General features: G+C 28.3%; 3 protein-coding genes across 4 annotated transcripts; all 3 read right to left on the reverse strand.

The window, feature by feature from the left end:
- Positions 1-644: 644 nt before the first annotated feature.
- LOC145755299 (putative methyltransferase DDB_G0268948) lies at positions 645-1421 on the reverse strand. The gene is made up of 2 exons (XM_082571526.1): positions 1001-1421; positions 645-916 (listed from the first exon to the last, which is right to left on the reverse strand). Exons 1-2 carry the CDS (start codon positions 1419-1421, stop codon positions 645-647), a joined length of 693 nt encoding a protein of 230 aa, XP_082427652.1.
- Positions 1422-2558: 1137 nt separating this feature from the next.
- On the reverse strand, positions 2559-15840 carry LOC145754664 (E3 ubiquitin-protein ligase pellino homolog 1-like). Its single transcript, XM_082570765.1, has 10 exons — positions 15692-15840; positions 14805-14937; positions 14252-14350; positions 8784-8896; positions 7691-7784; positions 7024-7221; positions 5250-5351; positions 4536-4751; positions 3933-4048; positions 2559-3533 (listed from the first exon to the last, which is right to left on the reverse strand). Exons 1-10 carry the CDS (start codon positions 15760-15762, stop codon positions 3407-3409), a joined length of 1269 nt encoding a protein of 422 aa, XP_082426891.1. The 5' UTR covers positions 15763-15840; the 3' UTR covers positions 2559-3406.
- A 1271-nt stretch (positions 15841-17111) lies between these two features.
- On the reverse strand, positions 17112-19423 carry LOC145756022 (glutathione-specific gamma-glutamylcyclotransferase 1-like). 2 transcript variants are annotated; one of them, XM_082572250.1, is made up of 4 exons: positions 18807-19423; positions 18208-18692; positions 18033-18068; positions 17112-17723 (listed from the first exon to the last, which is right to left on the reverse strand). In XM_082572250.1, the coding sequence occupies exons 2-4, from the start codon at positions 18637-18639 to the stop codon at positions 17208-17210; spliced, it is 984 nt and encodes a 327-aa protein (XP_082428376.1). In that variant the 5' UTR covers positions 18640-18692; positions 18807-19423; the 3' UTR covers positions 17112-17207. The 2 variants fall into 2 exon arrangements, with proteins under 2 accessions (XP_082428376.1, XP_082428375.1); XM_082572249.1 differs by having other exon boundaries at positions 18208-18847.
- Between the last annotated feature and the right edge of the window lie 791 nt (positions 19424-20214).

The raw sequence follows: 20214 nt of genomic DNA on the forward strand, positions 1-20214 counted from the left end.
AATCGCCTTTAGTAATAAAACTGCATTTTTTTATGCTTGGTTTACCCAAGAACTTTTAAAAAAACAACACAATCAAAAGCAGACGGCAAAGCAGGAGCCATATGATAAAAGTCACGTTTACTATAATTAACAACAAAGTTGGATTTTAGTGCATGGGCTTACATATGATTCATGATTCTCGAGAGCTTTTCATTAAAAAGTTGACGTTATTTGTCACGATATATAAAAAATAACACAAAAGATAAATGCAATTTCGATAAATTGAAATAATATTTATCAAGCAAATTATGTGATATCATAAACTAAAAAGACTAATTTGAAGTTGTATTGTTGATGCTTTCTTACTTAAAAAGCGCTTCAGTATAAATGCAGTGGGAATCAAACATGAAACCACGGGTAGTAAAGTGAAGTGTACAAAAGATTACATCACGGTATTTACTTAGAATATTTACAATAATAAATTTGGCTTTTTTCACAATTTTTAAAAAAATTTCACGATTTTAAACCTTCTATAAATTTTAACACGTGATTTTATAAAATGTTTGGCATTGCAACTGTGATGTTCCAGAAACAGGTTTAACCCATAATTCTAATTAAAAACGTGATAAGTTTATCGATATATAGGTAAAGGTTACTTTTTCTTGTTACTTGGTGCTTAAAATTATTCTGGTGTCTAATTTAAAACAAACTTGCACATCTTTATTATTAGCATTTGGAATACCCCAAATATTTTTAAATCCTTGCATAAATTCCTCCAATATATCATGTTCTATGGTAAATTTTTGTCCAATTAGGGCAAGTTCTTTAGTCTTTTCCTTTACATAAGCTTCATATCCGTCATAAGATTTGTAAAAGCCCTTTAGCTCTTCCAACGTCCAGTTGTTGGTTAAAATAACAGAGGTATCACTTGTCTTATCTTTACCAGGTAAATTATTAAATATGTCGTCATATTTTTGGTTAAAAATATGATAAAGTGCTGGGGTGTTATTGATACATTTACTGTGAAATAGGTGGACCAAATCTAAAGCCTCTTTCACCATTGTTTTGTTGTGCATTCCATTGTTTCGTAAATGGGTTACGCTGTGCAGAGGAAAATAACTAAATAAGGCAACTACTTCATTTGGTTTTAAAACTCTCAATGTTTCTTTAACAAATTTGTTGTAATCTAACCAATGTGTTGGGACAAAACACGAAACTAAATCGACACTTTCATTTTCTATTGGCAAATCTTCAGCTTTTGAAATTTTAAAGTGGTAACCTTTGTTTAGATGCAACAACTTTGCCATTTTTATTTGGTTTTTACTTATATCGAACCCATAAACATTGTTAAAATAAGGAGCTAGCAGATCAGTTGCTTGCCCGCTTCCACAGCCAACATCAACCAAGGTATCCCATTTATTATTTTCCTTTTTAAAATTCATTTTCCAAATATAAGACGTAATAATTCCATAAACTAATTTTGGTCGATATTTCACATAGTTAGAAACTATATTTTGCGATTTATAATTTTGTTTTTAAATTTTACTGATAAAACAAAACTGAAATTAATAAACAAGTCAACCACCTACACTTTTAAATCTAAAAAAGGACTTCGATATTTACAAAATAATTACAAACGTTACACTTTGCTTAGTTTCTCGTTTTTTGAACACTAATTTAAAATCGTAATGCCATATCTTTTATATTCCATTTTAACACGTGAAAACCAACGTAAACAGGAAGTAGACGTAAAAAAATATGTAGCAAGTGTTCTTACCATGATTAAAGGTTACTTTTTTATTGTTACTTGGTGTTAAAAATTATTCTGGCGTCTAATTTAGAGCAAACTGGTACATCTTTATAATTAGCATTTGGAATACCCCAAATATTATTTAATCTTTGCATAAACTCCTCCGAAATATCATGTTCAAACTTATTAAATACCTTTAAAGCAAAGCTAATCTTAAATACTCTGATACCTGAATTGCTTGAAATCACAAACATAGGTGTATTGAAATGTTATGAAACTTTTGTATATTAAATACTTATACAACTTATTTTTTATTTAAAAAGGTTCAAAGTATTTTATTTAAAAGTTCAAAGGCCCGCGGCTTTGTGAAATGTTTTCTTTAAATATTTATTATCGCGCGAAGATCAAATTAACAGCCTAAGCATGAATACTTACCGCCACATTGGTATAAGATGCGTATGACGCTTGAAGATTTGATTTAATATATAGCCTGATAGTACCCCTTATATAAGCTGTACAAAAGTTGGTATCATTTTTGGCAATTTCTCTAACCTAACATAGTAGGAATCGATCCCATGATCTCATTTTAAAACCGAGTGTTCCAACCACTACACCACGCTACTATCTCTTGAAGATTATAAGGTAGGTTTAAATTCAGTACTTAAGTTACCTGGTTTGAAACCAACTACTTCCATTTGCCAGCACCCTCAAGTTATTTAAACAATAGCAACTGCTGTCAAAACCATAAACCAGTTAATAGACAAATGAATATAGGCTAGCATTAAACCTTATATAAACTTTTTCAATGATTTGATGAAATTTTTTTAAAAGATTTAATAGATTTTGTATTCAAAAAGAACGCCAATTAGCAAGGTTGCAGGTTCTTCCAAACTTATCACCAGAGATTGGAATAAATCTTACTTATTCCATGAGTTGTGATGATAGAAATGTTGTGAACTGATTTCCATGAAAAAAAAAGATTTTTCTTCAGAGATGTTGCCACAGAGAAAACAAAAAAATGAAGAAATACATAAATAAAAAGGGCAAAAAAATATTTTGTCTTTTCAAAAAAAATAAGAATTTAAAAAAAGGATATTTGTTTTTTGTACAAAAAAAATGAATGAAAATAAGAATTTAGAATAAAAAGATTTAAGTGAAGGTCAAAAAGTTGATAAAAATAAATTAATCGTTAAAGAAAATCATCGTACGACACCATTTCAACAAGTTTTCTTTTAAATACTTAACAAAAAACAGAAGAACTTAAACCCTTAGGATGTCTATAACTTATAACAGAATTTATATACAACAAATAAAGTAAAAAAATATTTTAAAAATATAAAGAGGCTATAAAATATACAGATTTTGTCTGGCCAAAAATGATTTTAAAGCAACATACTTATATGCTCAATGTTTACAAATAAGCCAATTAAAATTTGGAAATTCTTTGAATATATATCAGCAAAAGTGTTAAAATTTCAATAACTAAATAACCTTGTTTCACCATATTCTGTACAAAATGCAAGCCGAAAAATCAGGACCTCATCTTTAAGCTACTTTTTAGTTCATAGCTCTTGAAAGCAACATTTTACCTTGGACCTAGTTTCATCAATGTGCCACATTCGCTTTATTTGGCCTGGTGAGTTGGCCAGTATTAAAGTCCGAAATATCATTAATATTTCAATCTACAGGTTGTTGCCATATTAATTTCTTATAACCTAAATCTCCTTCTAAGGGTGTTGCACAGAATGGGCAAGCTGCGTTATAAGCTTGGGTACCATGCGGTAAAGCGGTGCCAGACCAATACCTTAAATAAGATGTTAAAAAAACTTTAAATCTAATAACATGTGATAGTCGAAATAACTTTAAAATTAGATACAAATAAAGTATCTTTAAAAGTTGTTTTGCAAAGTAATAAATCTGGTGGTAATTTATGATAAACCAGTCATGGCAGCAAACTATGGGCTTAAAGGTTCGGGGTTTGAGCTGCACCAATGCCACACTATTTGCCCTTGAGCCTAGCGTTTGCGTTTTCGCTTGTTTTTACAGGTAGCTTAAACACATCACAACAGCACACTCTTTCTTAATAAAAGTATAAAACAACACCTATCACCTAAAGGTTATACAGAAAAAGTAGGGTAAAATATATGTAAACCAAAATAATACAAGATATAATAGCAATTAATCAAAACAGTCAAAAACTTACTCTGCAGTTTTATTGGAGCAAACATGACCACATGGAATAAAACAATGAGTGGGAGATCCTGTGTCGACATAAAATGCTGGTTCATTTCCAATCCATAATGGAACATACTTGCCAACCTGGAGAAATAGGAAATGGTATTAGTGAAAAGTTGTTGTTGAACTTCTAGTTAATTTTAAATATCATAAGAACTGTCTTTATGCTTCCTTTCTCTATCGTAGTTGGTACTTTAGTTTTACCTTTTATTATCATTCCCAAAGCCTATAAAGCAACTTATATTAGCCCAACATCTAACTTAATATTGTAGACCAACAAAGGAGACATTGTGACACAATTATTAACCTGAAACTTCTCCAAACCACAAAAAAAAAAAATCTTTTACCCTTAACTTTAGTACCCCTAATCAAATTTCTTAAAAATGTTACCCCAGTTATTAACCCCCCAACTAAACAAACTTAACCAACTAGGTTACAAAAATGACAAACTTTTTCTTTATTACCATCGTACCACTAATTAATTTTCTTAAAAATGTGACCCCAACTATTAACTCTCAACATAACAAAGTTACCCCCTATTAGTAACTCCTCATTTAATAGCATTACTCACCGATCTACAAAGAGGACAAACTCTTTCTTCTTCACCCTGGTAACCCCAATCAATTCTCCCGTGAACGTGCCCGCACTCGAGATAGACCCAGGGTTGTTTCTCTGTCTCCCTAGTGGCTCGACTTCGATGCGGGAATGCAAGGGTAGTAAGGCCGACAGGACACTGGGGGCGCTCTTGGTTAATGTTCGAGATAAGTTGGTCGATGTGACGAGGTGTCTGCGAGAAAAATATAAAAACTTATTTTGAGGGGCAAGTTTCAATTAGTATTTTTATAACAGAAAAGAAACTATGTTAATTCTTAATTTGTTAAGTATTTAAAACAAACAAATCAATTGAAAATTAATTCATTTAAAACTTAATCTTTTTAAATTCATTAAAAAATCAATGAAAAATGAAAAACTAATTTTGGATCAATATATAAAAAGATTAAATTGTAAATATAGATCAAGAAATTCATTAAAGAAATTATAACAAAGAAAATAAATTTAAAATACCAGTTTACCCCAATTATCATCATACTTTTTATGTAATAATATGCTATTATTTTTATATAATCACAATATCTGATAAATATTTTTCTTGTTATGTTTACAACTCTTACATTTTATTATTTTTATGGTTGTAAAATTTAAAAAAAATTGGAACTTGAACAAAATTCAAATTATCAACTTATTAGTAATTTGCTTATACAAAAACACAAAATAATCTACTTACTGGCATACAGTGTTCAGCATTACTTGACGATCTCCACAACAAAGTTGCTCCACAAAGATCAATCAGAGTTCCATCCACAAGAACATTACTATCCATGTCAATCTAAATATTAATATTTTGTTTTAATTAAACATAAGTATTTACATATTTCTGATTAATTTGAGTAGATAGATACTTTATAAACCAAAAAATGTTAATTCAAAACAAGTGTACACCTATCTGTGATTGATTCGGGTGAATATAAACTTCAACAAACATAATTAGTGAGTATATATCAGCATATTGTTTCATTTTAAAACAAGTGTTAATATCTATGACAAATTTGTGTATTCTAATTCTTTAAAGAACAAAATTTATGAGTAATTATCAGCATTTTGTTTTTAATTTGAAATAAGCATTTAACAATCAAAAATTTTTTAGACCGAGTACATCACATTGTTTTAATTCAATGTTAATTTTTAATGAATTTAGACCTATCTTCTGTTAATTATTTTCGATCTTATTATCCAAATTGATAAAACACTTGAATGATATAGTTTTAACAAAGCCTATCTGTTTACATAGGATGTGTTGTTGTATAGAATATCGATGCCTAATTTACCCATATTTAAATACAAGTTAAGATCATTAGCATACAGTTAGTTGGTATACCAACCAACAAGGCTCATAGTAACCAATGTAACTAGATATGGTACACCGATATATTATAAGAAAATTAAAACTAGGATAAATATATTATTATAATCATTGAATTTTTTTTAAGGTTTTGAAATTGGCTTTAAATGAACTTGTGAATAATTCATAAACTTTGCAAACAAAAATTAAAGCATTAAAAATTAAAAAAACTCCAAATTTAAATCTCAAATTAAGTTAAAGTAACTACAATAAGTGTTTAAAACCAAAGTTACACGAATTACATTAGAAAGTACACCGAAAACTTGTGTAAAACACAAAGAAAAGTTGTAATGTACACAGTACATCAAGGCCAGTCTGGACATGAGATTTTACGGACTTTTTATCACTCCGACATCAAAAAAAACAAAATTAAAAACAGGAACCAAAACAAAAATCAACTAATATTTTAAAGAAATATATAATTTATGGTATTTATATGTAAATAGTTAAAGTATTTATGTAATGGTGTGTATACTGTAAATATTGAAATTTTGAGAAAGATATATTTCAGTATAATAATTTTGACCGGAACATATTTCTTTTTAAATACAGCATAACTTAACTTCTATGCAAATTTTAACCACAAAGCTTTTTAAATGCCTAAAAATTTTACAAATTAGCTGCAAAATTTTCTGAGTATACTTACATATACACCACATAATAAGCATTATAAATGTAACTGTGACAATAGAACAAGTTTAAATAGTGACAAGCCTCGACCTGATATTTAAATCCTTATTGTGCCTGGTTATTATTGTGTACTTTACCATCTACAAGTTGTTAATGTTTAGTGAAGGAATCACTTGTCTGTGGTCTTATTTTAGATGTTTTAAACCAAAAGGTTTGCAAGTGTATATATAAATTGCTGTAGTATTTAACTTTAAAACAACTTATATGCATAACCAAAGTTATACACCATAAAGCATTGTAAAATACTTGAATAAATTCTTCAAAAAAGCACCAAAAATTTTGAAATTTTACACCAAATATGCAGATAGGCATGAAACCGACAAAATTAAAAAATACATACTGTAAAACTAACAACCATAACTCTGTAAAAATAACAGGAAAAAAACAAAACTAAAACTTATATTCTTACCTTTTGGCCTGCATTTTGTGCAGATCTTGATTCTCTTAATCGATAAATATCTCCACAAACAGAAGTTTCCTTCCACTGTGTAGGTTCAGTGTTTTGACTGAATCCATGTTTAGGTTGCATTATTAAAACTCCATTTGTGGTGAGTCCGTCGATTATTTGTTTGTCGTGTTTCGTGGTTTTCCATTTTGGGGCTTTTTCCTAAAAAAATATAATTTAAATGTTAATAATTTTTCTGTTTAAAAAAAGGTGTTTTGTAATATCAAAAACTGTAAAATTAGAATGTTTTGTATATTAAATAATTTCCTGTATGAAGTGCTAATAGGCATTAAAAAAAATAAGTTATGGAAGCAATAGTTGGTGTTCACAGTTCAATTCCCACTGGCAACAATAAAAAACACTTTTGCACAAACATTAAAATTTTTTTGTGACATATCTTATCTAGGCAATGAAGCCTAGTAACTAATATATATATGTAAGTAAATGTCCAATTTATAGGCCTACAAATAAAAAGAATGCTGTTTGTGGTACACAAGCAAATTATTGCGACAAATATTAGTTGAAAATTCCAACCATATTACAACAATTCAAACCCCAATCTTAGGGCAGAACTATTGGTTATTACACAAGCTTTAAGATTTATAAATTTTATAAGTACAATAACATTTACCCCCAATATAATATTCATAGATGTATCAAACCCTGCTGCATATATCCTTGCAATATAAGGTGGATTTCTGTCACAAACTATTCTGCATGCAAACCTGAAAAAATATTTGATTAGCAAAATTTGGAAGAAAATGTAAGTAAAAAAATGTGAAAAAAAAATGGTAAAATTAATTTATTTAAATTTTTTAGAATTTATAGACTATATGGCATGACATTTTATTATTTTATTTGATTTAAAAACTTATAATTTTAAAGGCTGTAAAATTTAATTAATACCGAACAATAAAAATATAAAAGTTGAAAGTTTATTTTTTCAACACTATTTCATTTTCCCACCAACTAACATAAAGACCACATTGTTAACATGAACGTTTACAGATATATTAAACTTGTTCAAATAGTGGTGCAACATGTTAAATTTACAGTATTATTTTTATACAAAATATAAATAATATTAACCAAATAAAAATTAAATTAAAATATCCATTACATAAATGGTACATTGGAAATAACAAACTATTTTTAAAATTGAGTTAGGGTTAAAGCAAAACGTTCTTTGAGTAAATGTTTAAAACTCTTTAAGTAGTTGTTGAGTTAAACACTTGAAATAATTAAGGATTTAAACAAACTACAACGAAAATACAAACTGGGCAGAAATTAATCATTTCAAACAAAAAATTCTTGCAGAAATTTTGTCATATATATATTATTTTTGTTAATTCAATGACTATAGTTATTGTAAACAATTAATTTTAGAAATTTCAAAAATGTAGGATGTTTGTAAAAATTAAACAAAACAAAAGTTATAATTGACCACATTAAAATAATGCCAACGTAAATTTTTTACCACCCACCACCTATATACAATGACAATCATAAGATTTCAGTCTAAAATTAACATTGTTTTTGCTTTCATAATTTACAAATTGAAATAAAGAATAACCTTTAAAAAAATGCCAAAAATTGCAAATTTTAAAGTCAGTATTAAACCAAAATTCAACAAAAACGGAAAAGTTTCACTTTACTTTCGAAAGTTGATTATAAATCTTACCCTTACTCTGTAAAAGTTTTTATATTTTTTAAATTATATTTACCGTGATATCGTGCTTTGTTGAGGGGTTGAATTATGTTGGTTAGTTGGTATTGATGTTCCAGGTAAAATATCCATTACAACAAAATCAATTGGCTCCTCAGTAGATCGACCAATCTAATGATTAAAAACAATCTGTTAATTTATTGCTCGGTCAACATACTTTAAATTAATAAAAGTTTAATAAAAAAGTAAGGTTTGTTATTCCCCAACAATACTATAATATCGTACTAACAAAGAAACTTAACAAGACCTTCTGTGTTTGCAATTTTTACAACTTAAAATTTAAAGTACAAACATTTATACAACCCAAGTTTATATCCAATAAATGTTACTAAAATTTACAAATTTTGGCATCATAAAATACAAAGAATTTTGCCATAAAAATGCCAGCTTACATGAGGTATATGTATGTTATAAAAATAACACCGCGAACCAATCGAACTTGGAAAATTACATGATTAAAATTTTACTAAGAAATTGGTGATAATAGTTTATAATTAGGTAGTTCTTTATATGACAGGTGTAGACCTAAGTGAACTTTAACAAATATTTCCAAAAATGATTCTTGTTACCCTTAGGCAGTATAGTTCATGATAAAATATGTAAGTTGTTGGAATCACAAAAATTTAGGTACATTGACAAAAAAAAAATTAATTTTTAAATTTCAAATCAAATTCTATGTATTGCGTGATCAATTTTGAAAATTTTGGTAATGTAAATGTTTTGTCAAGGTTACGAAAAATTAACTTAAAACAACAAAACAGTTAAATTTTTTCTTAACCACTAAGGAAGATAAAACTGAAACACAAACACAAGATTTCCGAAGCTCGTTAAATTAACGACAAGATCAACATCACAAAAACTAAAAATTGGAGACATCATGTTTGCTTTATTTCTGGCTGGGTGTACCTAACATTTAAATGCATAAATTTAAATGACTTCAAACACAAGAAGACTTTACAAAATAAATATTGCTTCAAAATCAAGATAATTATAAGGAAAAATTCCAAATTTTTTCAAAAAAACAAAAATTAAATTGTTTAAATTTTTATTTCAGATTTGAGTTAAATTTTTAAATTATTGTTGATATCGTGACAATGCAGTTAGCAAAATTACTAATTAAAATATAGGATTATTGCAAAAGATATGCAAATGTAATGCTCATTTTTAACCCAATGATGTCATCTGCTAATTCAAAATTGTCACTTCAAAAGAAAAGAGAGAAAGAAAAAAGAAAAAAGAGAAAAGAGAGAGAGAGCCTTATCACGCCGTGTTGATTAGACCAAACGACAGGCCTAGACTTGCCTAAACCAAACGTATGCCATGGCAACAAACGCTCGCTCCTGATTGGCTGATATAATCGTATAAATTCCCGCCAAATATGATTAATATGTTAGCAAAGGCGGATCAATGGAAATACAGTTTATTTTTCAAGTGATAAATATGTTAACGATGTTAAAATAACTCCTCTTACAATTTTATAATAAAGCGCTTTCTAAAACTAATTTTGATTAATTTTTTTTTGAACTTTACAACCTTTAACAAATTTAAATATAAGTTAAAATTAAACACTATTGATAACAGTATATGCGTAAGGTAAACATAATTTTAAAAACGAAGCACATATTTACGTATTCCCATTGAGCAAAATTGGCATTTAAAAATCGCTGTAGCACCATAATTGGCGATCCATTCAACTACTTTCAATTATTACGTCAACCATTATCTTTAAAACGTCACTCAACTTTTACAACTTTGGAGAAATGTTTTAAATTCACTTCTCCAAATCGTACCGCAATAGAATTAAAGAACAACGCGACGATTACGAAATATGACGTCATCATATTAGAAGCGGTTATCGCAAATTGCGTAAAATTCCAGAACAGAATAAAATAGAGTATACACAAGGATTATGTTGCAACTAAAATTCCTCAAAATTTCGACAAATTGCGAAATATTAAACCAAAACGTAAACATGTTGACCTGAGTTTTGTAGTGAAAAAAATCCCATTCATAAAAAAACACGTGGGTGTACGAAACGCATGAGTGGGCATCTGATGACGCACAAACACGTGGTCAAAGAATTTTAGAATGGAATAATTTTCAGTGGAAATTACGCTAGAAAGATTATTTCTATTTTTACATTCCATGAATTATTTAAAAATCACGCCAAAAACTAAAAATTTAAAAAAAACGACTTAAAATTACTTTGAAATTTAAATATTCAAATATACCAAAAACTACAATAATGTATCAACTAAAAAATCCATTATTTATAGATAAGTATTTTATAAGAGGTTATAAAATATATCGGTTATAATAAAACGACCAAATTGAGACAACAGCTGCTGTAATTGACAGTCTGGTAGACGTAATAAACTGCGGAACAAACGTAATATAAAACCTACTATTACGTCACATATATGTGTTGGAAAATATAAGCTATAATTTAACGCGAAAAAAATTTTAAATGACAAAAATTTTATATTTTAGAATATTGAGATTTTTGTTTGTGGTGTGACCACGATTTTATGGAAAGGGGAATTTCTATATTGTGGGTTGTGATATTAACCGTAAAAACGTGTGAGCCATTTCCTTTTAGAAACTTATCGTAAAAAAATATAAGAATACAATAGTACGACATTTAAAATTCACAAAAACGACATTTTTATTCTTTCAATATATACCAAATCTTAATCAAATCAAACATAAATCATACTAAGAAGAAATTCCAAACAGCCAAACCCAAAATCATATAATATAATAAGAAAGGCGTGTAATAACCACCGTCTAGTCGAATATATACCGGCAAAACGTCTTAATTTGCGGTTATAAGTAGAACAGGGGCGGCCCAAACCACGTAAATTCACCTTCCCATTGATACACTATCGGATAACATTTATTTTTACCACAACCATACAACACCACGTATTTTTTCCGCGAATTTTTTAATTCATTGTGGGTTATTCGAAACGGGATATGCGTAAAAACGACGCGCGTTATTTGCGTATTTAAAATTTAAATATAATCGCAGCCAAAAACCAAATTTCTATGACATATTTGTTCCACTATTATTAAAATTTACAAAGTTATTTTAAAATTGCTATAATAATGATGATATTCGTCAAAAAGCTATACAAATCCATTTTTTTTATTTTTTTTAAGTCAATAAAATCAATTAACATTCACTCAAGCGCAAAATTGTGTTTAGCTCATGCTTATCCATGGGTGCAAACTCTCCCTTGTGACATCATAAGTGTTTATAAGTTCATACAGCCATGACCTAGTGACCTTGAACGAATAAACATCGAAGTTAGAATATAGCGATGTGGTGTTAAGAAAATATTCGATTCACGGAATTGCGTTAATGACGGAAGTTCGAATATTTTCTTATTTACATTTTTGACAAGCAATTTAAAACCTTTACTTTTAAGTATTTTTACATACATTTTAAAACAACTTGGACTTATAAATATAAAAGATACGCAATTTATGGTAAGCCCCATTTTTGAGAGCGCGTTTTTTTAACGGTTCCTTTAGCGATAAATTAAACAAAATACATTAAAGTAACCAAGTTGTGAGAAACGGTTTTGAGTACTAAAAGTTTTAGGGGCAAATTAAACAACACATGTCACTAGAAATACTTATAATTTAAACTAAAATGTTCAGATTTAATACTAATTGTACGATATAGAAAATATATTTTAATTAAGAGCAACCGAAACCGAGAATTAGTATCGATTCTTAGGTTCCGTTATTTCTTAATCTTAGTTGATTTTAATTAATCACGATATCTCGAAAATATAATTAAACTTATTTTATAAATGTCGTTGTGTAAGTTGTAAGTTTATATAACAACAATAAAAAAACGTTTTTGACAATCGTAAATATTCGATTTTATAATGTGTATATATAATGTCAATATATATTAAAAAAACGTTGTAAAAACTCTTACAAAACCGTGTTTTTTAAAAATAACAAAACCAATCTTGGGCTAAATATAAGGTTACATTTGTGTATGGAAATTGAATACCAACTAATATTAAGTTACGTAAATTAACTCGCACAATTTTAAACTTCTAAAAATAAAAGGCTTACATTACCCAAGTAACTTAATTTTAAAGTAACTTAATTTTAAAGTAAAAAACCCAGAAAAAATAGGCGTTAAATTATATTCAAAATTATGAATATCAGCTTTGTTATAAATGAACTTAACGTAAAGTAAACACAAGATTCTTCCACATTTTTAAAAATGGGTTTGGTAAATACATTAACATTACGTGATTTATTCCAAATTTTTTCTGTTTACTAAACCCTGTAACCATCAGACTAAGGAAATAGGAAATGTACATAGTTTCGATTTAAACGCCAGCAATTAAAAGTTCAAATGTTTAATTAAAACCAGTATTTACCACCAAATAGTTCTTTGATATAAATAGCAACTTTTTAAACCGTGGTTGTGTTGCTAAAATATAGACCCGTTATACTTTATAATAAAAGAAGTTTATGACATTATTTTAACCACAAAATCGTAATATTAATCACCAAAAATAGTAACCAAATCATTTTTTAGCCTAAGGACCGGCCTAATGATTAATAGCCACGCAGAAGTTGCTAAGACACGTTTTTACAAGTGGCATACACGATCTTTTAGATTTGTTTTTACAGAAATTTTCCTTCAAGACTTATTGACACAAAGAACGTTTAATTACATGGCAAAAATCGAGTCCTAACATGTTTTAAAAAAACATGGCCACACCAACTTTAGTTCACTTTATTTTAATACTTTTCAAACCAAACGAAGAAGTAAAATTTATTTCTAATTAGGTACTTTTATATTATCAGTTTGTATATTCTATCTATCAAAACAGACTAGTTTTAAATTGCCAACACAACTATACCATTACTTCCAGGCATATTTACATAAAAAACTAACATTTATATTAAATTCCGGGAATATTTGAAGTATGTTTAAGTTGCAAAATAAATATTAACTTGCTCATCTTATCAGGAAAACAAATAGTAAAAGAGAGCGAAATAGTGTTAACAAAAAATTGTGGTCAATTTTTGATTCACTATAATCTTTTACATCCTAAATGACTTGCTAGAATTGAAAAACAAAACTTCAAAGCAAAACTTTAACTTAAATATAACAAAGAACCAAATTCCAATAAACATTTTCTTTATATAAATAGATGGTCTAACTAAAAGCCTAGTTTAAATGCAACAACGTTTGTGGCAACTATAATAAATACAGGTTTAAATAGATCAAACAAATAAATTGAATGTTTTAGGTGTATTTTGAATAAATAGGGGTTGGGGTCAAGGTTTAATCCATGTGATCCTTTGTTCTATTCAATATCCATTAAAACTATATATATACATAAGATAAAACTTGATTCAGTGTATATAGTTTACTATTACCCCGACATTTGTAGCGTAAACAACACAATTAAATTTGAACCATACCTGAAACATATCAGTGTCAGGGTCTGGAACATAAGGAACGACCACCACACTTCGAGGTAAGGTATATGACACACTGTGGTGATCTTTACTGTTAAATGCCTGAACAAAATAAATAATTTTTTACAAAATAGTCTGGACTTTTTATTTGTTAAAAAAAAACTTGGATTTTTTTATAAATCGACCTCCCATCATTTATGGTTTAGGAGCTTATAGTATTTCCCTTTCTTTGTAGGAATTTTTTATTTGATGTAAATTGGTCATGTGTAATTGTCATATTTGAATGACTAGCCAATTTTAAATATTGACATATATAGGCAAAAACTAGTAAATATACATACATTAAATGTATGACTAAGAAAATATAAATATATATATATTTTAGAAATTAATTTATGCAATAAAGATTTTAAAAATGTAAAATTATATTATAAGGACATCCCAAAAACTATATATTCTACTGCCTTTCTCCAGAAAAATTTGATAGTTTTTCATGTAAAAATTTATGCATTTATATACTAACTTACAATGTACTACAAAATTTTAATAAACTTACTTCTGAATGTGAAGCACGTTGAAGATATTGGGGCTGATCTGATGGTTTTACCCCTGTTGCTTTCTTCTTTTTTCTCAAAATAAAACAACTTCTTCTCCGACCCTTATCCCCACCTGGTAGTTGTCCATTTGTTCTAAACAATAAAGTATTGTGTGTTAATTGTGAAGCAATAATCAATCAAAAAATCATAATTGTAATTGTTTTTTTGTAATTCTGTCAGATTTTTTTTTAAATATAAAAAATACATAGCCTATTTTAATTATTTTACATATATATATTTTAAATATTAAATTAGATGTTTACATATATATACATTATTAAGGCATACCCCCCTTGGGCATTTTAATACAGAGAAATTCAGAGTTTAAATAATTTATAAGTTGCATTACCATTACACAGCTGCTATATAGGAATAAAGTGCACTCTAACAGTGTTTTAAAATTTTAATTAACATCTTGCTTCTACAATGTAACACTGACTAATGAATGTTTATAGAAATAATGAACACCAATAAATTATTATTGATCCTTAGTTTTTTGTGCTGTTAAAAAAAACTTTTAATTTCTTTTAAAATTTTTTAAACTGGATTTAGTATATTTTTCAATAATAAATTTCTATTACTTTTAATGTATGAAAGTAATTAGAATTATTATTACTTTAGGACCTACATGGTGTAATTACGAAAAACTGGCTTGCCTATTTTTTTATTTAAATTAAATTTTTTAAAACGTCAATATGCCAATTTATGTTGACAAACTGACAATCTGACAATAAAATCAATATTTTTAATTTAATGAAATAAAAATTAACAAAGGGCTCTTTTGCCTTGCCGTTTATCCAGTTTCATAGTTTTTTTAACGTATTTTAAATTTTACGTTTTTTTTTACCCGAGAACAACTAATTCCCCATACACTATCCCCTCCTCGTCCAAATTCGTTGAATCATGTGTCATTTTCATCAATACACCATTATCCACCTTGTTAATAAATCCAATTGAATGCTGAAAACAGAACTAAGCTTGTGGTTCCTTTTTAGTCCTTCGTCGTTCGAAAACAAAACCAAACAAAAAGAAAAAAATATCAAACTAAACAGTCGCAAGAGCGCGCTGATGATTTAAAAAAAAATTATAAAATTGTAATTTTTTTTCGTTTATCCTCAGACTTAAAACTAAAATTTTTTTACCTTTGTTTATAGTAATTTAAATAAATAGAACAGCTTTAAAAAGTGAATCAAATTATCTTTTATAATTTTTCTTAAAGTATTTAATAGATTTTAGTTGTATAGTCATCAAAATAATGTCTAAAATAAACAATTAGGTTAGATATGCTACTTAACCCCAACAAAAATTCTAACGTGTTCTATATTGTCTTCTAACACAAATATCTTAGTATCCTAAATATCACGGATCGTTTAAGATAATTATTTACTTAATTTAAGTTCTAAGCAACGCTTTCCGTGTATCTTTAATTTTCCTCAACGAAGTAAAAGTAATTTAATTCGAACTAACTCTGATTCATACCCAACAAAACTTAACTCATGACAATCACATGAAAAAATCATAACAAAGTTACACAAAAACACGTAAACTATCATAAACACATTTAACTTATAAATGTTTTAATATAACTTGTCGCGGCATGTAAAATCAGAAATGATTTTGTCCAGGGCATGCCTTTACAAAAAATTGCAACATCAACCGAAATCAATAAACTAAAGAATTAAAAATTCATTTGTTCAATGTTGTAATAAAATATTTCCCAATTTCAAAATAACTTAAGTAAGATTTTTGTTCGGTACGTCACTATAACTTTAATGCTAACATTTTAACACTTTAGATAATAAACTGTCATCAATGTAAATAATAGTTTATTACTACTACATACGTAATAAAACACGTGTCATTCAAGGATGTTAACAAACGTAGTTGTTTACTCCATTTAAAAATACCAAAATTGGGTAAAATTTAAAAGTTGTGCGTGGGTTGCTCAATTTGTGGGGAGCGTAGTGGGGTATAATATAAATCTTTTAAAAGAACCTAATACCAATCTATAATTTACTATATTATAACTCAAAAATGATACAAAATTTTAGCCACGCAAAAGTTTTCTTTCGTTTTTTTTTAATATCTAAATCAAACCATTTTAAATTCGCTTCAAGCGTTAATGAAAATACCCCAGCAGACGAAGCGCATCATCCCACCCGCTTCCAATTTAATGACTCCACCTTCTTTCCAACTAATTGGGTGTAGTTATCTTGGTCTTGTAGCTTATTTGTAAAAGTTGCAACAACATTTTAAAAGTTTTTTTATTAATAAAAACACATATTTTCATAAACTTTAATGTAACGGTATTTGCAATTAATTAAACGATATTCGCAAGTTTAAAAAGTTCAATGCACTTAAAATCAAATTTGTGCATATTTAACAATATGCTGTATTCGTGACGTCAGACATTGTAATACGTAATGATCATCGGTCACGTGTTTTAATTTTAAACAGTTACAGTCGCTTGTGACGCTAGCCATGCCACAAAATAATCGATGGCGCCAAACGAGCAGGGTAGAAAGATGGCGATGGCACTCATTTTCAATGGAGAGTAAATGATGATCTAATCCCTGTGGTGCCTCTTTTCTAAACGCATCAACTAGATTGAATACATATTCAAGATTGTGGCCACTTTTTCCCCGTGAATTGACGATGGTTTTGGCAAGTTTATCGACAGGCGCTGGACCTAGAAACTGATCACTTTGTGGTGTTGCAATAAAGGTTACGACATCGATGGGTTTACCGTCACGGCCATTAAAAGTTACGGCCTTGGCCTCGTAGCCTCCTTTTATCATCTCTCTTGTAACAAGATGTTTTAAAGCTTGTTCGATTTGTTCCCTGCCTTGTAAATGGAATACAACTCCCCACGTTTCACCCTTTAATAAAATAAAACAAAATTATTATAAAAATAATTTAAACTCTTAAATTTAAAGAGATTTTAACATTTTTTTACTGTATATGTAATATGTTAAAGTAGCTTAAATTTTGATCAAAAATTGGGCCTGTGTTTAACGTAATCATTAATCACGTGTTAGCTAATAAACGATGTATATACTTCCGTAAATAAGCAGGTATTTTGTACATGACAAGCAGTACATGTTTTATGTAAACAATTAAAGTGGAAAATTTTGAACAAAATTTCACACTAAGGTGATAAAAGCTAAGTGAAAGGTTAAAATATTCACCTTTTGTTCTTCTACTAATGTAACCACTCGTCCAGGCTAAAAAATAAAAATAAACAAAGTTAAAAATTTGAAGTAGTATTTACCTTTTGTTATATATAAACCATTCGTTTTATATTGAATAATTGATGATTTAACATTCGTAATATAAAATAAAATCACTTATAATAGAACCTACCGAGTCGGGGGTTCCTCTGTGCGTGGTATTACCCTGCCAAAATCTTCTGACAAAGCCTTTCACTGACCCAATTTCTCGTTTTGTGTACGCAAACTTGGGTAACCATACCAACGATCCATACCCAAAAACTCGCAAAGATGCACAGTCTGAGCAGTCGATATTGTTGTAGAAACTCGAGTTGTTGATTTTGTTTGTAGTTTGAACTGTGATAGTAACGCTAGAGAATGGGATTGTAACTTCCGTAGTTTTGCTGCTGACATTGCAGTTTTCAAGAGTTGAACAGTTATCTATACAAGCATCACAACATGTTGTGACCTTTTCGCTTTGGAAAGCGGGTTTGTTGTTTTGTTTTTGAGCAAAGTTCGTCCCAGATAAATCTTCAATCTCGTAAGGCATTGGAATACTGATTTGTTGTTGCGTATGAGGTGACATTGCGGTTTTTCATCAAAATAATATTTGCCACTAACTTGGTTATCGCTAGTTCTCTATAAGTTAAAAACAAGTTAGCGATTAGGGCTACGTAACTTAACACATTGGTAAACAAACATATGATATAATAGTTGTTAAAGTTGTTGACCTATATTTTCACCAAAATTTACCCTTGTCATTCCCCTATACATGTTTTCGTTTTTAATAAAACTACCACTTGGTAAAACACCTTTTAACGGTTTTTGAACACAGTGTTACGAATTCCAATTCGATAATTTCCAGCCCTTTTATACGAATGCGTTTATTTTTAGGTTTTTAATTCTAGAAAAAAAATTTTAATCGCATTTTCTTTCAATTTTGTTGATTAAAATTTTGGACAACTCCTCTAAAATCCATTAATCTGATTGGTTCTTAATGTTCCTGCCTACAAAGCCTACTATTACGTTTGAATGTTATTGTCACATGACTCGCCAAATAAGGGCAGACTATTACGTAAACAGAGACACGAGATTTCTTTGTGACGTCATACTAATACTCGCTTAAATATCACAATATAGAACAAATATAACAATTTTAAATGACATTCAACAAATAAATTTACATAAGCCAAATCATAATTAATTAAAAATATAAACCTCTATTTATTTAATTAAAATATTGATATATAAATAGACATATAACCCGAATTTAAATATTTTAAAAAATGTATTTTTAACTCAATTTTATTCTAAATAGTTCAACTTTTTTTAACCCCAGATTTTTACACTAAACTCACTTTCTTGGTCCTGGTTTTCTAAAGTATAAACCACACATGGTACGTCTATATACAGAATACTATACTGAACCGACTTATAAGACCTAGCGATTGACATTGTAGAAACGAAAAAGGCAATGTCACACGGCGTGTCAAAATTAAAACACTCACACTAAGCTCAATGTTTAATATTACATGACATATAGATTAAAGTTAGTTAAAAATAAATAAAGATTAACACTAGAATAATGCAGGTCATATGAGTTCTGCTTATATTTATACATAGGTGATATATTAACCATTTATATTAATCGTATGGTCAGTGGTTATATCAATAACTTCCGTCTAAGATGAATTATTATTTTATAAATTAAATAAATTATTATTAAATATGACAGACAGACTTTCAATCAAAAGTTTAAAAAAATTATTTGAAACAATTTTTTTGCAGTATTTAAATATATATTACAATACAAAATACCCTTTTTTTAAAATCATTTAAATTTTGACATGGCGAATTTAATGCTAATTTAATTTTCAAAAAATATAGCAAACTAACTTAAAATGTAGGCCCCTTTATTAGACAGTTTTATTTTTAATAGTAAAAAGAATTCACATATTGATATTCTTTAGTATAACAGTTTGGTAATGTTTTAAATTATGACGAAACCCGTTATCACAATACTATAAACCGCTGATGTGTACATTTTCAATTTTGAAACGGCATGTACAAGTGATCTGATATTGCGTCAGCTGGTACGGGGAAGTTGTTTAACATTATGTGGCCAATTACCGCAATTTCTAAAACTTAACAAGTGTCTCTT

This window comes from Corella eumyota, chromosome 6, assembly GCF_963082875.1.
Source record: "Corella eumyota chromosome 6, kaCorEumy4.1, whole genome shotgun sequence".
NCBI lineage: Eukaryota > Metazoa > Chordata > Ascidiacea > Phlebobranchia > Corellidae > Corella > Corella eumyota.

Bases quoted from the DNA above. Each gene is read 5' to 3' on its own strand.
- LOC145756022 (XM_082572250.1), bottom strand. From the start codon at position 18,639: ATGTCACCTCATACGCAACAACAAATCAGTATTCCAATGCCTTACGAG. The intron at 18,069-18,207 runs GTAGGTTCTATT...TTTATTTTTTAG, and splicing joins ACAGAGGAACCCCCGACTCG to CCTGGACGAGTGGTTACATT. The intron at 17,724-18,032 runs GTGAATATTTTA...ATTTTATTAAAG, and splicing joins CATTAGTAGAAGAACAAAAG to GGTGAAACGTGGGGAGTTGT.
- LOC145754664 (XM_082570765.1), bottom strand. From the start codon at position 15,762: ATGAAAATGACACATGATTCAACGAATTTGGACGAGGAGGGGATAGTG. The intron at 7,785-8,783 runs GTAAATATAATT...ATATTTTTTCAG, and splicing joins CAACAAAGCACGATATCACG to GTTTGCATGCAGAATAGTTT. The intron at 3,534-3,932 runs GTAAGTTTTTGA...ATCTTATTTAAG, and splicing joins TGCTCCAATAAAACTGCAGA to GTATTGGTCTGGCACCGCTT.
- LOC145755299 (XM_082571526.1), bottom strand. From the start codon at position 1,421: ATGAATTTTAAAAAGGAAAATAATAAATGGGATACCTTGGTTGATGTT. The intron at 917-1,000 runs GTAAATGTATCA...TACCTGGTAAAG, and splicing joins TTTGGTCCACCTATTTCACA to ATAAGACAAGTGATACCTCT.